Genomic DNA, 18918 nt, shown 5'->3' with positions numbered 1-18918 from the left:
TGATGTCCACTTGGAGTCTCACAGTGTCTTCAATGGAGGTCACTGCCATGGTAATCAGGGTGTCATCCGCAAAGGAAGACAAGGAGCTATGGCTTACGTCTCTGTCTATGTCAGAAATGAGGATGAGGAATAGAATGGGAGCGGGTATTGTGCCTTGTGGAACAGAGCTTTTTACTGTGGCTGCCTGGGACTTTACTCTGTTTACTATTACTCTTTGTGTTCTGTTTGTCAGGAAGTTGTAGATCCATCTACCAACTTTTCCCGTTATTCCTTTATCACGCATTTTGTGTGCTATTACACCATGGTCACACTTGTCGAAAGCTTTTGCAAAGTTTGTGTATACTACATCTGTATTTTGTTTATCCTCTACAGCATCCAGGACCTTGTCATAGTGGTCCAGTAGCTGGGACAGGCAGGAGCGACCTGCTCTAAACTCGTGCTGCCCTGGGTTGTGTAATTGATGGGTATCTAGGTGGTTGGCTATTTTGCTTCTTAGAACCCTCTCTAAGATTTTTATATGGGATGTTAGTGCTATTGGTCTGTAGTTCTTTGCAATTGCTTTACTGCCACCTTTGTGAAGTGGGGCTATGTCTGTTGTTTTTAGTGTGCGTGTGGGATGACCCGTGTCCATGCTCCCTCTCCATAAAATGCTGAAGGCACGTGATAGGGGCTTCTTGCAATTCTTGATAAACATGGAGTTCCACGAGTCTGGGCCTGGGGCAGAGTGCATGGGCATGTCATGAACTGCCTCTCCAAAGTCTTGTGGAGTTAGAATAATATCCGAGATTTTTGGGATGACCAAATTTTGGGTTTTGTTCATAAAGAATTCATTTGGATTGTTGACCCTTAGTCTGGGCAGTGGCTCGCTGAACACTGAGCCATATTGGGACTTTAGTATCTCACTCATTTCTTGGCTATTATCTTTTTATGTCCCATCCCGCCTAAGCAGGGGCCCAATACTGGATGTTGTTTTTTCCTTAGATTTGGCATAAGAGAATAAGTATTTTTTTTTCTTTTTCAAAATCCTTTATGGCTTTTAGTTCTTCCTGTGATTCTTGTCTCCTATAAGATTCCTTCAGCTTAAGTTTGATATTTGCAATTTCACTGACTAGTGCCCCCCTTCGTATTTCAGATATATTGGCCTCACTCAGCAGCTCTGTGACTCTTCGCCTTCATCTGTATAGAGAACATCTCTCTCTTTCTAGTTTACATCTTCTGTTTTTCTTAATGAAATGTTTCTTGAGCAGATCTCAAGAACCGCAGAATTAATTTTTTCAAGGCAAATGTTCGGGTCTGCGTTGTTTAGGATATCTTCCCAGCTTGTTTCATTTAGGACATGGTTTACTTGATCCCACTGTATGTTTTTGTTATTGAAATTGAATTTCATGAAGAGTCCTTCATGACTGCTCACATTTTGCTGGTCTGGAGCCCTGTGTATACATGTCTGTACCTCTATTATGTTGTGATCCGAGTGTATTGTCTTTGATAAAATTATATTACATATCAGATCATCATTGTTAGTGAAGATGAGGTCCAGCGTATTTTCTAGTCTTGTAGGCTCTACTATTTGCTGAGTTATGGTGAATTTGGTACAGAGTTAATAGTTCGTGTGTGTGTGTGAATTTTCATCTGAGCTGCCTCCTGGGGTGATCTCTGCTAAAACATTGTTTGCTATACTCCTCCATTTTAGGTGTCTCAAGTTGAAATCTCCTAGTACTGTAGTAAGATGTTTGGGGCAGGAGTTGGGAGATTTTCCAGACAGTGGTCAATTTTCACAAGCTGCTGCTGGAACTGCTGGGAAGTTGCAGCTGGAGGCTTGTATACTACAACAATGACAAGGTTTTGGTTTTCAATCTTTACTGCCAAAACTTCAACTACATCATTTGAGGTGTTTAGTAGTTCTGTGCAAATGAGCAACTTTGTGACATACAAGCCAACCCCCCCCCCCCATTGTTGCCTGTTTAGTCTGTCACATTGGAATAGGTTATAACCTGGGTTCCATATTTCATTGTCATAATGATCCTTTATGTGGGTCTCTGTGAATGCTGCAAACATTGCATTTGACTCCGTGAGCAGTCCCCTGATGTAAGGAATTTTCTTGTTTTTTGACGGCTTTAGACCCTGTATGTTTGCAAGGACAAATGTCGTTGTATTGGTGGAATTTAGGGGGGTTTTATTTGCTGGCTCTAATATCTGTTGTTCTGGAGTAGAGGCCAATGTCCGTGCCTCTGCTCCAGAAGTGTTTTCATGTGGTGTAGGTAGTACAATTTATGATACAACCTGGAGTTTACCTGGAGAGGGTTTCGTGGGTCAACCCCCCCCCCGTGGCCCAGTCTGAGACCAGGCCTCATAGTGGATCAGGGTCTGATCAACCATGCTGTTACTGCTGGCCGCACACAAGCCGACGTACGAACCACAGCCCAGTTGGTCAGGTACATTTTTAGGTTTGTAATAATGGCTTAATAGATAAGGGATAATAAAATATTTGGGAGAGTTGCTTCAAATTTGGTTAGAGATTAGCATAGTGTAGGCATGGTTATTATTGAAAGATGAGATGATTTTTAGTTATTTTTATTTTATGAACACAATGGTTGTTTCCCACCAAGGCTGGGTGGCCCGAAAAAGAAAAACTTTCAACCGCATTCACTCCATCACTGTCTTGCCAGAGGCATGCTTACACTACAGTTATATTACTGCAACATTAACGCCCCTCCTTCAGAGTGCTGGCACTGTACTTCCCATCTCCAGGAATCAAGTCTGGCCTGCTGGTTTCCCGGAATCCCTTCATAAATGTTACCATGCTTACACTCCAACAGCACGTCAAATCCTAAAAACCATTCGTCTCCATTCACTCCTATCTAACATGTTCATGCATGCTTGCTGGAAGTCCAAGCCTCTTCGTACACAAAACCTCCTTTACCCCCTCCTTCCAGCCTTTCCTAGGCCAACACCTACCCCACCTTCCCTCCACTACAGACTTAGTGGAGGGAAGGAAGTAAATATATTTAATATTTTCTAGGTGTCAAAAGACTTACATCCACAGACCAAGGAGCTGAAGGCATAGGTTCTCTTTATGGACTTTTGGTGGAAGAGGTCCTGGAGGCCCTGGATCACTCAGTGCCTCTTGCCGGCGTCTGAAAGTTTCTGCCAGCATCTCCACTCTCTGTGATGATTCAAGCATCGCCTCAGCACTCAGATCATCCAAAGTCACCAGATCAACTGTGGAATATTACTGAAAATGACACACATATAGCCCATACTCACAAGGTTAGGGTCAGTTTTTGACCATAAAGATTATTCTTCTTCTTCCTTTCAACAAACCGGCTGTATCCCACTAAAGCAGGGTGGCCCAAAAAGGAGAACAAAAGTTTCTCTTTTTAACTTTAGTAATGTATAGAGAAGGGGTTACTTACCCCTTGCTCCTGGCATTTTAGTCGCCTCTTACGACACGCATGGTTTATGGAGGGAGAATTCTGTTCCATTTCTCCATGGAGATAAGAGGAAATAAACAAGAACAAGAACTAGTAAGAAAATAGAAGAAAACCCAGAGGGGGTGTGTGTACATGCATGTGTAATGTTACCTAAGTGTAATTAAAAGTAGCAAGACATACCTGAAATCTTGCATGTTTAAGAGACCGAAAAAAGACACCAGCAATCCTACCATCATGTAAAACAATTACAGGCTTCCGTTTTACACTCACTTGGCAGGACGGTAGTACCTCCCTGGGCGGCTGCTGTCTACCAACCTACTACCTAAAACCATAAAGATTCACTTTATGAAAAATTTCATATTAGTTTTATTAATAATGCTTGAAATTTTACTAAATTTAAAATTTAACTTTGCTGGATATATTTAAAAAAAATGAAAGGATTAACATGGAAAGTTGAAATGTTGGACTCTGCTTGGAAATGTAGTAAACCTCCAAGATTATTACTAAATTTAATACTGGTTATGGCCACAGGAAAGTAAAGATAATTTTTGCACTATTGGTTTAGGGTTCATTTAAAGTACTGAACAACTACAGGTATAAAGTACTTGAGCTCATTATGTACCAACTACATACCTAACAATAATAACAGCAAGTTTATTGTAGCACGATACATGTTTGTACAAAGGAGTGTAACAATTTGGTGAACATACCAAAAGCCCATAAAGTACTTATGTTCATTACAAGAATTATACAATTGCAGTTACTGAGTACTGCCCAATAATATGGTGGGTTTTATTACAAGTATTGAATACTTACGATAGTAATCTGAGGGATTCTTGTAAGCTGGACATGGGTACTCAATGAAGGCAAAGTATGGAAGCATTTCTCTCCTCCTGCCAAAATACATTAGACGACCTGTGGATATGAGTGCCACACGCGAAATCATGGTGAAGATCTCGTAGGTGGGAGGTTGTATTGTTAGGATCTGTGGAAATTCATGAGTGATGCATAGTACAGCTGATATATGATATACAGGTGCTCATAAACTTATGATGGGGTTATGTTCCGATGAACTCATCATTAGTCAAAAATATTACAAGTCAAATATGAATATATGCTAAATAAATAAGTAAATAAATAACTACTCTCACTAGGAATGGTTGAAGCCCCATAATCTGTATTCATTGGAATGCAGGCAAGAAAGATGCATGAAAAATCCCAGAGGAACTAGTCTCAAATCTGCACATGGAAATCACTCCCTACGAAAACAAAAGACTTGGCAGGCAGTGCAACATCCCTTCCCAATGAAAAGCAGGGGCACCCTGAGTACATTAAGAGATGACACAATAAGTGTCTGAGTCCCAAGATTATTCAACTGCCTCCCAGCATACATAAGAGGGATTACCAACAGACTCCTGTCTTCAAGAGGGAGTTGGAGAAGCATGTAAAGTCAGTACCTGAATAGCTGGGCTGTGGTTTGTACATTGGTTTGCATGCAGCCAGCAGTAACAGCCTTACTGATCAGGACTGATCATAGGCCAGGACAAGGGGACGTTGACCTAACCTAACACCCTCCAGGTATACTCCAGGAATAAGTAAATAAGCAAATAATTACTATAACTAAATACGATGTCACCGTGGTTGTTTAATATATTTATAGATGGGGTTGTAAGAGAAGTGAATGCGAGGGTCTTGGCAAGAGGCGTGGAGTTAAAAGATAAAGAATCACACACAAAGTGGGAGTTGTCACAGCTGCTCTTTGCTGATGACACTGTGCTCTTGGGAGATTCTGAAGAGAAGTTGCAGAGATTGGTGGATGAATTTGGTAGGGTGTGCAAAAGAAGAAAATTAAAGGTGAATACAGGAAAGAGTAAGGTTATGAGGATAACAAAAAGATTAGGTGATGAAAGATTGAATATCAGATTGGAGGGAGAGAGTATGGAGGAGGTGAACGTATTCAGATATTTGGGAGTGGACGTGTCAGCGGATGGGTCTATGAAAGATGAGGTGAATCATAGAATTGATGAGGGAAAAAGAGTGAGTGGTGCACTTAGGAGTCTGTGGAGACAAAGAACTTTGTCCTTGGAGGCAAAGAGGGGAATGTATGAGAGTATAGTTTTACCAACGCTCTTATATGGGTGTGAAGCGTGGGTGATGAATGTTGCAGCGAGGAGAAGGCTGGAGGCAGTGGAGATGTCATGTCTGAGGGCAATGTGTGGTGTGAATATAATGCAGAGAATTCGTAGTTTGGAAGTTAGGAGGAGGTGCGGGATTACCAAAACTGTTGTCCAGAGGTGCTGAGGAAGGGTTGTTGAGGTGGTTCGGACATGTAGAGAGAATGGAGCGAAACAGAATGACTTCAAGAGTGTATCAGTCTGTAGTGGAAGGAAGGCGGGGTAGGGGTCGGCCTAGGAAAGGTTGGAGGGAGCGGGTAAAGGAGGTTTTGTGTGCGAGGGGCTTGGACTTCCAGCAGGCATGCGTGAGCGTGTTTGATAGGAGTGAATGGAGACAAATGGTTTTTAATACTTGACGTGCTGTTGGAGTGTGAGCAAAGTAACATTTATGAAGGGATTCAGGGAAACCGGCAGGCCGGACTTGAGTCCTGGAGATGGGAAGTACAGTGCCTGCACTCTGAAGGAGGGGTGTTAATGTTGCAGTTTAAAAACTGTAGTGTAAAGCACCCTTCTGGCAAGACAGTGATGGAGTGAATGATGGTGAAAGTTTTTCTTTTTCGGGCCACCCTGCCTTGTTGGGAATCGGCCAGTGTGATAATAAAAAAAAAAATAAAAAAAATAAAAAAATAAATAAATACGACCTAGGTAGTAGGTTGGTAGACAGCAACCGCCCAGGGAGGTACTACCGTCCTGCCAAGTGAGTGTAAAACGAAAGCCTGTAATTGTTTTACATGATGGTAGGATTGCTGGTGTCCTTTTTTCTGTCTCATGAACATGCAAAATTTCAGGTACGTCTTGCTACTTCTACTTACACTCAGGTCACACTACACATACATGTACAAGCGTATATATACATACCCCTCTGGGTTTTCTTCTATTTTCTTTCTAGTTTCTTGTTCTTGTTTATTTCCTCTTATCTCCATGGGGAAGTGGAACAGAATTCTTCCTCCGTAGGCCATGTGTGTTGTAAGAGGCGACTAAAATGCCGGGAGCAAGGGGCTAGTAACCCCTTCTCCTGTATATATTACTAAATTTGAAAGGAGAAACTTTGGTTTTTATTTTTGGGCCACCCCGCCTCGGTGGGATATGGCCGGTGTGTTGAAAGAAAGAACGAACTAAATACGAGTATTGAAAAGTAAATACGTAAATGAATACAGGTTACAGACTTGCTGCTGTCATGCTGGGTAATTATCTTAACAAAATACCAAGCTCAAACACCCATCCATCAGACTACCTCACAGGTACCTACCCAAATACACTATTCCTAGCCCCAACCAACCCACTAGAAGTCTCGCTCATTATCAACACCCTTAAAAATAAGGCAGGAGACATAAACAACTTGACTGCTTTTATGTACAAAAAATCTTCTCAGGTATTGTCACCAATTATTGCAACACTCTTTAACAAATCCATTGAATTATCCGCCTTCCCAACAATCCTCAAAATAGCGAGGGTCACTCTGATCTATAAAGGAGGTTACCAAGCTGACTTAAATAACTATAGACCAATATCTAACTTACCACTGCTCTCTAAAATCTTTGAAAAATTCATTCATAGAAGGATCTATTCCTACCTCGTCTCACACAACATATTAAACCCTTGTCAGTTGGATCCAGAAATACTAAAAGCACAAATGATGTTATCATACACATGCTAGAACTAATATATACTGCACTCGAAAAGAAAGAAGTCCCGCTGGGCATTTTCATTGATTTACGTAAAGCTTTTGATACAGTCGACCATGAACGACTGTACTAAAAATTAACGCACTATGGTATCAGAGGCCACTCCCTCAACTACCTAAAGTCATACCTTAGTAGCAGAAATCAATGTGTGTACACAAATGGTGCAAACTCCTCCACCCAACCAATCACAGTAGGAGTCCCACAAGGAAGTGTCCTAGGACCACTCCTCTTTCTCATCTACATCAATGATCGACTGAATGCATCACAGCTACTCAAACCCATATTATTTGCATATGACACTACATACGTCTTCTCCCACCCAAACCCAGTCATACTCGCCAACAATGTCAATGCCGAATGGCAGAAAATATCTGCCTGGATGTTGACCAATAAGCTTACCCTGAATACTGATAAAACCTATTTCATTCAATTTGGAAACAAAGCTGCAAATGTTCCGCTTAACATAACGCTAAACGGATCATCAGTCACAAGACTTGCAGAGGGAAAATTCCTAGGTATCCACCTTGACAGTAGCCTGAAGTTCCACATACATATACAACAAATCACCAAGAAAATCTCTAAGACTGTAGGCATGCTATCAAAGATACGGTACTATGTTCCACAATCAGCTCTCCTGGCACTGTACCATTCACTCATATACCCTTATCTCACATATGGAATTTGTGCATGGGGATCAACAACATTAAATCACCTAAGACCTCTAATAACCCAGCAAAAGGCAGCAGTCAGAATGATAACAAATTCCCACTCCCGCCAGCATACTCCACCAATTTTCAAAAGTCTAAATCTGCTTACCATTAAGAACATCCATACTTATTCATGTGCCTACTACATACACAGAACAATACACACAAATATAAACCCTCCACTCAAACTTCTCCTCACCAACCTTAACAGGACACATGACCATAACACAAGACACAGATCTCTTTTTGATGTACCTCATGTCCATATCACACTGTGTAAAAACTATGCACATAATGGGCCCCAAAATATGGAATTCATTACCAGACGATACTAAAGTAACCCAGTCTGAAAATCAATTTAAGACTTCTCAAAAGCCACTTAATCACCCTAGACTAAATGCTAAATACTCAGAACTCACATACTCAATATGTATTCCCATATCATAATTTCAACAATTACTTTTGAACCTTTTATCCATTGTTGACAGGAATATAGTTGAATCATTGTTTTCACAAAAAGCATTTTGGAATATATGAATATATCTTTTGTCTTGTATATTTTAGATTCACTTATAATTAATAACCTACTATACAACTATGATATAATTCTTAGTGTTAGTAGCCTAGGCATAATAGAGGCTCTCTTTGCATTGCAACCCTTTATTGTAAATACATAATCTCAATGCACTATTTGCAAAGACATAAATAAATAAATAAATCGTAAAGTCGAACTATCTTAAGTCGAACCATCGTAAGTCAAGGAGCACCCGTATAGGTGGGAGACATAATGATGCACAGTAGTACGTAGATTTAATACGAAATACATACTAAAATGAAAAACAAAAAATCATCAAGAATATTTAGTTTGCAACTACTTTATCATGCTGCAACCTTAACACTACCTGAGTTCCTTAACAAAATACCTAAGTGATGGTTTCAATACTTTAACTTACCACTATCCGGCCTCGACATGCCCACTGTCTCAGGTACTCGACAAGAAAGAAGGTGTCGAAGATGTCCATGCCTCGAGTGGGCTGATCAAGGAGGACGACATCAGTCTCCAGTAAAAGGTGACAAGCCACATTAAGCCGACGTCGCTCACTTAGAGTCAGGTCTTTTACTCGTGTGTGTCGCACCTGTTCTAGCCCCAGGTCATTGATCAGCCCATTGATCTGAGGGCAAAGCAAATTAATTAGTAATGGCTTAATTAGCAATGATCACTATACTATCACTATACAATCACTCAAGTATAGCACCACTTGATATTTAACCAATATCACATTAAATATCACAAAACTAATGTAGTGTGTTAAAGCCAGTGGTGAGTGGGGATGCTGGTGTGTCATGACAGGTGCTTCAAGCACTAAATACCTTCATGACATGTGAACCCCTGTCCTCTCCTTCCCTTACTAACACTGAGGTATGTAGGCAGTGAGTGAAGAAGGCAGTGACTAATATGCCCTCCATTACAGGACAGGACACTTTCCTAGGGCCCCAGCCATCCAACCCCACTGTCCTTTCTCTCGGCCAGGGCTGAGGCCTCCCTCCATGGCTCCCAGGCTACTCACCCACTGCCATCCTTCACCAACAAACCAACACTATCCCCCAATGAGCCAACAGCTCACAGTCTAATACAAGCATAAATAATAAATCTCTATTCTTGACCAATCTTACCCCCCCCCCCCAAAAAAAAATGAGACCTTCATTCATGCATACAATAAATATTCACAAGTTATGAATGCTTTTGGTAAAAAACTGAGAAAAAAAATATGTGGAATTAGCGAAGTCTGACAACACATCCCTATCTTTTACACATTATACTGGGTTAACTATACGTGATTTTTCTTTATGTACCACTGTCTATTAACACATTCATCATATGATAATGATAATGATGTTTACTTCATTAAGCCATACAAGTAATGTAGTTTAAATGTATTAATACAATAGTAGGCACCAAAGCAAACAAGAGGACTCCACTAGCAATAGTGAGGATATATTACCAAAAAAAACTGGTGGGAGCTCCATTGTTGGTGCTAGGGAGGATAGGAATAAGACAGGGAAACATGCACCAACAGGGAATACAGTCACAGAAACCCAAGGCAAACGGAAACCAAGCCTGTGCACATACTATGCACTTGGTATCTGCAGGCATGGGAAATCTGGAAAAACAGATGGGACGTGCAACTATGACCACCCTAGAAAATGCCGTGCCCATATGACAACAGGAAAATGCAAACTCCCTTCCTGTAAGCTTTTTCACCCTGAAATGTGTACCTCTTCAGTACAGGAAAGACTGTGCTATAACTTAAATTGCCAGGCACACCATCTAAAGGGGACAAAAAGATACAAAACATCCAGGCCATGGGAAAACCTGGGTAGCCACAGCCACTCAAGAGGGAGAGGTTTTTTAGTGCCAAGAAGGGAAAAAAACTGGCAGGAAATGGCAGAAATCGTACACCAAATCCAGTCATTCCTGGAGTGGAACCCCCGAAACTCTCTCCAGGTAAACTCCAGGTAAACAGTCAATGGCTTCCACTCCAAACCAACAGATACTAATGCCGGAAAAAAAATCCCCCCCCAGTACCAACAATACCACCAGTCCGATGACTTTCTTCTTTGCAAATATACAGGGTCTAAAGCCAGCAACAAACAACAAAATACCTTTCATCCGTGGACTGCTTGCAGAGGGAAAGGCAATGTTTGTGGCTTTCACTGAGACCCACATAAAGGATCACTTGGACAACGAAATATGGATCCCAGGTTACAACCTATACAGATGTGACAGAGTGAACAGGCAAAGGGGGGGGGGGGGGGGGTTGGCCTGTACATTGCAGAGTCACTTGTTTGCACAGAACTGTTTAATGCCTCAAATGATGTAGTGGAAGTTTTAGCAGTAAAGGTCGAGAACCAAAACCTAGTCATTGTGGTAGTCTACAAGCCTCCAGATGCAACATCCCAGCAATTCCAGGAACAGCTGTTAAAAATTGACCACTGTCTGGAAAATCTTCCAGCTCCTGCACCCAACATCTTGCTCCTGGGGGATTTCAACTTAAGGCACCTAAAATGGAGGAATATAGCAAATAATATTGTTGCAGTAATAACACCAGGAGGCAGCTCTGATGAAAACTCACACTCACACGAGCTTTTAAATCGCGGGAAGAACTAAAAGCCATAAATGAAATCGAAAGAAACCCAAAGTATTTCTTCTCCTATGCCAAATCAAAGTCGAGAACAACGTCCAGTACTGGGCCCCTACTTAAACAAGATGGGTCCTACACAGATGACAGCAAGGAAATGAGTGAGCTACTCAAGTCCCAATATGACTCAGTTTTTAGCAAGCCGCTAACCAGACTGAGAGTCGAAGATCAAAATTAATTTTTTATGAGAGAGCCACAAAATTTGATTAACACAAGCCTATCCGATGTTATCCTGATGCCAAATGACTTCGAACAGGCGATAAATGACATGGCCATGCAATCTGCCCCAGGCCAGACTCATGGAACTCCGTGTTCATCAAGAACTGCAAGAAGCCCCTATCACGAGCCTTTTCCATCCTATGGAGAGGGAGCATGGACACGGGGGTCGTCCCACAGTTACTAAAAACAACAGACATAGCCCCACTCCACAAAGGGGGCAGTAGAGCAACAGCAAAGAACTACAGACTGATAGCACTAACATCCCATATCATAAAAATCTTTGAAAGGGTCCTAAGAAGTAAGATCACCACCCATCAGTTACACAACCCAGGGCAACATGGGTTTCGAACAGGTCGCTCCTGTCTGTCTCAACTATTGGATCACTATGACAAGGTCCTAGATGCACTAGAAGACAAAAAGAATGCAGATGTAATATATACAGACTTTGCAAAAGCCTTCGACAAGTGTGACCATGGCGTAATAGCGCACAAAATGCGTGCTAAAGGAATAACAGGAAAAGTCGGTCGATGGATCTATAATTTCCTCACTAACAGAACACAGAGAGTAGTCGTCAACAGAGTAAAGTCCGAGGCAGCTACGGTGAAAAGCTCTGTTCCACAAGGCACAGTACTCGCTCCCATCTTGTTCCTCATCCTCATATCCAACATAGACAAGGATGTCAGCCACAGCACCATGTCTTCCTTTGCAGATGACACCCGAATCTGCATGGCAGTGTCCTCCATTGCAGACACTGCAAGGCTCCAGGCGGACATCAACCAAATCTTTCAGTGGGCTGCAGAAAACAATATGAAGTTCAACGATGAGAAATTTCAATTACTCAGATATGGTAAACACGAGGAAATTAAATCTTCATCAGAGTACAAAACAAATTCTGGCCACAAAATAGAGCGAAACGCCAACGTCAAAGACCTGGGAGTGATCATGTCGGAGGATCTCACCTTCAAGGACTATAACATTGTATCAATCGCATCTGCTAGAAAAATGACAGGATGGATAATGAGAACCTTCAAAACTAGGGAGGCCAAGTCCATGATGACACTCTTCAGGTCACTTGTTCTATCTAGGCTGGAATACTGCTGCACACTAACAGCACCTTTCAAGGCAGGTGAAATTGCTGACCTAGAAAATGTACAGAGAACCTTCACGGCGCACATAACGGAGATAAAACACCTCAATTACTGGGTGCACTTGAGGTTCCTAAACCTGTATTCGCTGGAACGCAGGCGGGAGAGATACATGATTATATAGACCTGGAAAATCCTAGAGGGACTAGTACCGAACTTGCACACGAAAATCACTCACTACGAAAGCAAAAGACTTGGTAGACGATGCAACATCCCCCCAATGAAAAGCAGGGGTGTCACTAGCACGTTAAGAGACCATACAATAAGTGTCAGGGGCCCGAGACTGTTCAACTGCCTCCCAACATACATAAGGGGGATTACCAACAGACCCCTGGCAGTCTTCAAGCTGGCACTGGACAAGCACCTAAAGTTGGTTCCTGACCAGCCGGGCTGTGGCTCGTACGTTGGTTTGCGTGCAGCCAGCAGTAACAGCCTGGTTGATCAGGCTCTCATCCACCAGGTCGCCTGGTCACAGACCGGGCCGCGGGGGCGTTGACCCCCGGAACTCTCTCCAGGTAAACTCCAGGTAAAGAAAGCCACTAATAATGCACTGCATTTTGGGCAACTAATCATAAAGGTAAACATGCTATTTAAGAACTAGATATCGCATATTAAGTAGGACTTCTTGTTTAGTCAGCTACAATTTAAGTACAATATAAAAGATAGCTAATGACAAAAGGGCAATACTAAAGATTTTTATTATTATTATTATTATTAATACATCGGCCGTCTTCCACCAAGGCAGGGTGGCGCGAAAAAGAAACTTTTATCATTCACTCCATCACTGTCTTGCCAGGGGCATGCTTACACTACACTTATAAAATTGCAACATTAACACCCCTCCTTCAGAGTTGAGACACTGTACTTCCCATCTCCAGGACTCAAGTCTGGCCTGCCGGTTTCCCTGAATCCCATTTGCATTTTATCTTCCAAGGCTTTAGTGACAGGCAGGATCTTCTTACTCTTTAGAACTGCCACAATGCCTTACGCTGATTATAAAAGCATTACATTCATGGGTGTACACTAAACCCAAAAATCATAGTGCCTGAAAATGGCAGACCATCAACTTTGATCCAAGGAGAGTAACTCATACTTTCTGGCTCAAGAGCCTTTCACTAGCATCAAGGTACCTGCTCGCCCTTGACTGCTTAGGTTTCGTAGCTCATCCCCTCAAGTCTTCATGCTAATGAGGGACTCTTGATCCAAGGAACTGAACTCCTCTTCCCCTTTCTTGGATCGAACCTGATTGTCTTTCATTTCCATTCGGAGTTAGCGGTATTAAATTTATTGATCGTTAAACCCGTAGGGGTCATACAGCCCCTAAGGGAATAGAAGGCATTCAGGCTTGATTCAAGGAATTGCATTTGTTCATTTCCTTAGATCAAGTGCCTTTTACCAGCGCCAAGGAACCTTCCTTGAGGGGTATTATTAGTGTTGTTATGGCTGATAACTGTGTGTCCTGCACAAGACAATCAATTTCAGACGATACTGATCAAGAAATAGTGTAGAATCGAGACCAGGAAATTTTATCAATATTTTTTCATCCGGGGAAAAGTGTTAAGCCTACAGGGAACATGTAGTGCCTGGAGAATAGGCGGCATTCAGGTTTGATCCAAGGAAGTGGAAATATCTGATTTTATGGATCAAGGCACCTCTTAAGAGGCTGGCTATATATATCTGCAGCTTTAATTAAGGGTAGACACTAAGTTTATTAAGATATCGGTAGACATAAGTACAACTTAATTTACACTACAATTACATAATGTAAATTACCTAGGATAATCCCCCTAAAAATCAGAGTGACTAATTTCCAATGGGGATTCTTGACGAATAACTAGTTTCCACATTTCATGGATTATAATACTTATTATAGAATGTTACATATGAACATGTGCAATGCTCACCCTTGCCTTAACATCTCTGACCCTGGAAAGGTCACCAGAGGAACGGAAGAAGGTGTGAAGAAGCAATGTTTGACGAACGCTCATGTCTGGGCAGAAGTTAACATCCTGCTGCACATATGCTGATCTGGAAGCCACCTGGTGGGACATATAAACTCAATGGTGATAATCTGAGGTGACAGTAATTAGTGAGGAGGATAGTACAGGTATATTAATGACATTAATGGTTTTTACTGGACGTGGTGATAATTATTTATCTGCTGATCACCAGTTGAAAGTTCCAGGATAAATCCTCGTCACACCAACCTGTTCGACGGCCACTCACTGGTTACTTTGCAGTCTCCACGTACATTTACTTTTTAATCAAGAGGAAATGCTAATCTCTTAGGTGTCATATAGCACCTGGAGAGTTGGAGGCATTCAGGTTTGATCCAAGGAAGGGGAGAATAAGTCCTGTCCCTTAGATCAAGAGCCCCTCATCGACATCAAGGTCCCTCTCTCCTGTGAGAGAATACACATTCAAAATACTAATGCTGGTACAATACACAACTATTTTAAGGGTGGTAATGGTCACAGTATTTATGGTATACCCCAATACTTATGATGATCATGAAAACACTGATAATGATGACTGGTTGTAATGATGACAGAAATAATATGTGACTTGTTAATGGTCATCAAAATTGGACCGACACGTCGTCATATGTTTACCCTCAACTAAGTGCGGGTTACCTGTGTGTTGAACTGATAAAGGTGACCAACATAAACCGATACATGATAATAATAGCAGTGTTAATAATAATATTAATGGTAATTGTGTTTAATAAAGGATGATTACAATAAATAATAATGGTGGTTGTAAGAATAATGATAACAGCGTGGGTGATGCAACAATTATAATAGTGGTGTAGGTGATGCAATAATACTAGTGGTGTGAGTGATGCAATAATAATAATTTTGTGTAGTAGTATACTACCTGAACCATTATCATGTTAATAACAGTGATATAGTAATACTAACATTAGTATTTAAGACATTAACAATTATGATAATAACCAGGATGATAACGAAAATATATGATCAGAGATTCTAATATTATCTGCAGTTTCTGTATAAACAATAAAATAAAGTTTTAATGATAAATCGACTTATTTTTTGCTACATTACTAAATGCACTCTTTCTTGGTTATTTAAAATATATCTTACTGATGAATAATGTAAGTCCTCACATTGAAAACATTTTGTTATATCTGCATACAAAAATTACATTAGCATACTACTGGTTAAGTAAATTGATTTTATAATTTACAGCATTTGGATAACAGTGAGTCCAGTGCTAGTTAGTGTGGCTGGAGTCATCATAAGTAGTCTGAGGTTACTGTAGGATCATTCAAGATCTCTGAAGCCACAAATCAGTTTAGGGGCATCAGCTTTACAATATATGGGTTACAAAAAAGTCAGCGAAAGATCTTGAAAGGTTATACTAGTAGATGAGTTAGTAAGATGAAAAGACTAACTTTGGATGGCTTGGTGTGGTTGCCATTAAGGATAAAATCTCCACGTAGTCGACCATTCCACCGAGCGTGTCGGTTGGCCAGGACATCTAGCAGACACGATCCCTCCGACTCTGGAACAAGACCAGTCTTATTCAAATTTCAGATCATAATACTGTTGAGAAAGTTTTATACGAACTTCTTCAGAATAAAATATGTCATCTACCACATATAAAGCCAATACTGAACATGTAGTACCAGTGTTCGTCTCACGACTGGAACACCTAAGAGGTACAGTAGATTCAGAAATTTATCACCAAACTATTCCCCGAAATACCTGAACTATGAAGAGAAGGGACATGGTCACAACACAAGATATAAGCACAGTACTAACATGCTACAAGACAGCAGAGTGCACTTATTACAAGTATATCTGAAATATCGTGTATATGAACAATGATTATCCTGCCAGTGCCAGAAACTATATATAGCACATATAAGAGTTTCAAGTCACGTCTTGTAATGTTACGCCGCAATAAAGGCAAAGTTGTAATGACCAGTTTGCAACAACACTCAACAATTGCAGACACCTGACTGCTGCCGACGTAGTATGAACGCCATTAAGATGAGTCGTGGTTAACGTAGTGTATTCTGGCGCTTGTATTGTTCTGCCTTGTGTACTCTGGCGTATCACTGCTTGGTTATAATGTCTTGACAGTTTTATCAAGACAGTTAACTTAGTCTCTGGAACATTGGGAGCATCATCTGCTGCTTGTGAGGTGTATTGGTCAATATCTTCACTTACGGTAAATATTGGGTGGACTCCTAACCATAATTACTTATGATCAACATGTTCTTTTTATTGAAGTAACTGTACTTGTCACCCTATTTTTTGTTGCACTTGTGTGTGGGTGCTCATAAGCGCCACACACACACCAGCAACGAGCTGGCGGGGCCAGGAGCTGTGAATCGACCCCTGCAAAGACAAACAGGTGAGTACACACATACACAGATCATATAACCATGCAGAGTTGTGGAAACTGAGAAAAAGCCATTAACAAAGGTAGGTCCAAGGAGAGAGAGTCCATCGCCACTTCAATTTTCTCAAAGTTTATCACTGAACCTTAAAAAAATCTTATGAACAGACAATTTTAACAAAAAATGGTTATTTACTGTAAAGTCTTTTTTTTGGATTCAGCAAATAAAAAAAAAGAGCTGGGTTCTTTAATGAAAGTGTCCGTTCATGATTATTTTTATATCCAATGATAAACTTTCAAAGCAGACTGACAGGTGATCTTAACAATGCAAGACAAGCCACGGGGGAGGGAGGGGGGGGGTGGAAATGTTTAGCTCAAGTACTTTCACAGTTCTCAGTGCATCATCAGGAGCTGTATAATGTTGCAAGAGTAGCAACTGAAGAAATGAAAGACGTTTTCTCAGAGTAGGACAGTGTGACACCAACCACAGCTCGTGTCACACCGAGGCAGGGTGAACTAAAAAGAAAAACTTCATTTTTCTTTTTAAATTTAGTAATTTATACAGAAGGGGTTTCTAGCCCTTTGCTGCCAGCATTATAGTGGCCTCTTACGACACATGGCTTACAGGGGAAGAATTCTTTTCCATTTCCTCATGCAATAATTATTGCACATGCAAATTTTCACTTGCCTTATTCGGCAACAGGAGCGTTGCTATTTAAGCCAGAATCTCAAGTTTTACCTATTTGGCACGACACACACACACACAATATATATAATGTGTGTGTGTGTGTGTGTGTGTGTGTGTGTGTGTGTGTGTGTGTGTGTGTGTGTGTGTGTGTGTGTGTGTGTGTGTGTGTGTGTGTGTGGCCAAACAGGTAAAACTTGCTATTCTGGCTTAAATAGCAACGCTCTTGTTGCCGAATAAGGCAAGCGAAAATGTGTGTGCAATAATTTCGCAAAAATCATTCTGAATCTAACGAAAAAAATATATATTTCATTGTGTTTCTTTATTATTAAATAACTGTAAACTTATCTAAAATGTATTTAGTTGGATTAGGCTAATTTAATTGCGCTTGTTATAATAAGGTTAGGCAAGTTTTCTAAGGTACTTTTAGTACAAAATTGTTAATTTTTACATTAACATAAATGAAGAAATATATCTTTAAACGTATAAGAGAAAATTTTAGAAAGGACTTAATTTTAAATGAGTTCTTGCTAACTGACCAGTTTTATCTATTCGGAGAGATGAATTAATTTATTCTGAATAATTACACTGCAATAAATATGCAGTAAACTTATAGGACAGTATACATATACTTCATGCTGCGGTATAACAAATCGTGTCTATCTTCCTGGAGTGTGTTCAGAGGGTCAACACCTCCGTGGTCCAGTCCATTACTCTGCCTCCCTGGTGGATCAGGACGTAATCAGCCAGGCTGTTACTACTGGACGCACGCAGTCCAACGTACAAACTACAGCCCGGCTGCTCAGGAACTGACTTTAGGAGCCTATCCAATTCCCTCTTGGAGACAGCTAGGGGTTTATTGGTAATCTTCGTTATGTATGATGGAAGGCTGTTGAATAATCTTGGGCCCCTTACACTTACTGTATTGTCTCTCAGTGTACCCATGACACTCCTGCTTTTCACTGGGGGACTGTTGCGCCGTTAAAAGAGGTTTTTTTTTTCAAAAGGAGCGATTTGTGCATGCAGATTTGGGGCCAGTCTCTCTAGGATTTTCCAGGTGTAAATTATTATGCAATTTTCTCGCTTGCGTTCCAAGGGGTATACTTCAAGGGACTTCAAACATTCCCAGTAATTAAGGTTCCTGACTGAGCTTATACATGCAATGAGGATTCTATGTACATTCTCTAGATCTGCAATTTTACTTTCCTTAAAAGGGGCTGTTAGTGCGCAGTAGTAATCCAGCTGAAAGAAAACAAGTGACTTTAAGAGGCTAATCAATGGCTTAGTATCCCTTGTTTTGA

At 40.9% G+C, this 18918-nt stretch overlaps 1 protein-coding gene across 5 annotated transcripts in view; it reads right to left on the bottom strand.

The window, feature by feature from the left end:
* LOC128697879 (ATP-binding cassette sub-family G member 8) overlaps nt 1–18918 on the bottom strand; it is a 107018-nt gene that overhangs the window by 19118 nt on the left and 68982 nt on the right. For all 5 annotated transcript variants that reach the window (XM_070099538.1, XM_070099537.1, XM_070099536.1 and 2 more), the window contains 5 exons: nt 15980–16089; nt 14466–14600; nt 8951–9169; nt 4248–4416; nt 3036–3219 (listed from right to left, as the gene is read on the bottom strand). In XM_070099538.1, coding sequence (XP_069955639.1) covers nt 3036–3219; nt 4248–4416; nt 8951–9169; nt 14466–14600; nt 15980–16089 — 817 coding nt within the window. The remainder of the gene's footprint in view (nt 1–3035; nt 3220–4247; nt 4417–8950; nt 9170–14465; nt 14601–15979; nt 16090–18918) is intronic.

Source organism: Cherax quadricarinatus, chromosome 68, assembly GCF_038502225.1.
Source record: "Cherax quadricarinatus isolate ZL_2023a chromosome 68, ASM3850222v1, whole genome shotgun sequence".
NCBI lineage: Eukaryota > Metazoa > Arthropoda > Malacostraca > Decapoda > Parastacidae > Cherax > Cherax quadricarinatus.
This window is presented reverse-complemented; position numbering and strand designations above follow the sequence as displayed.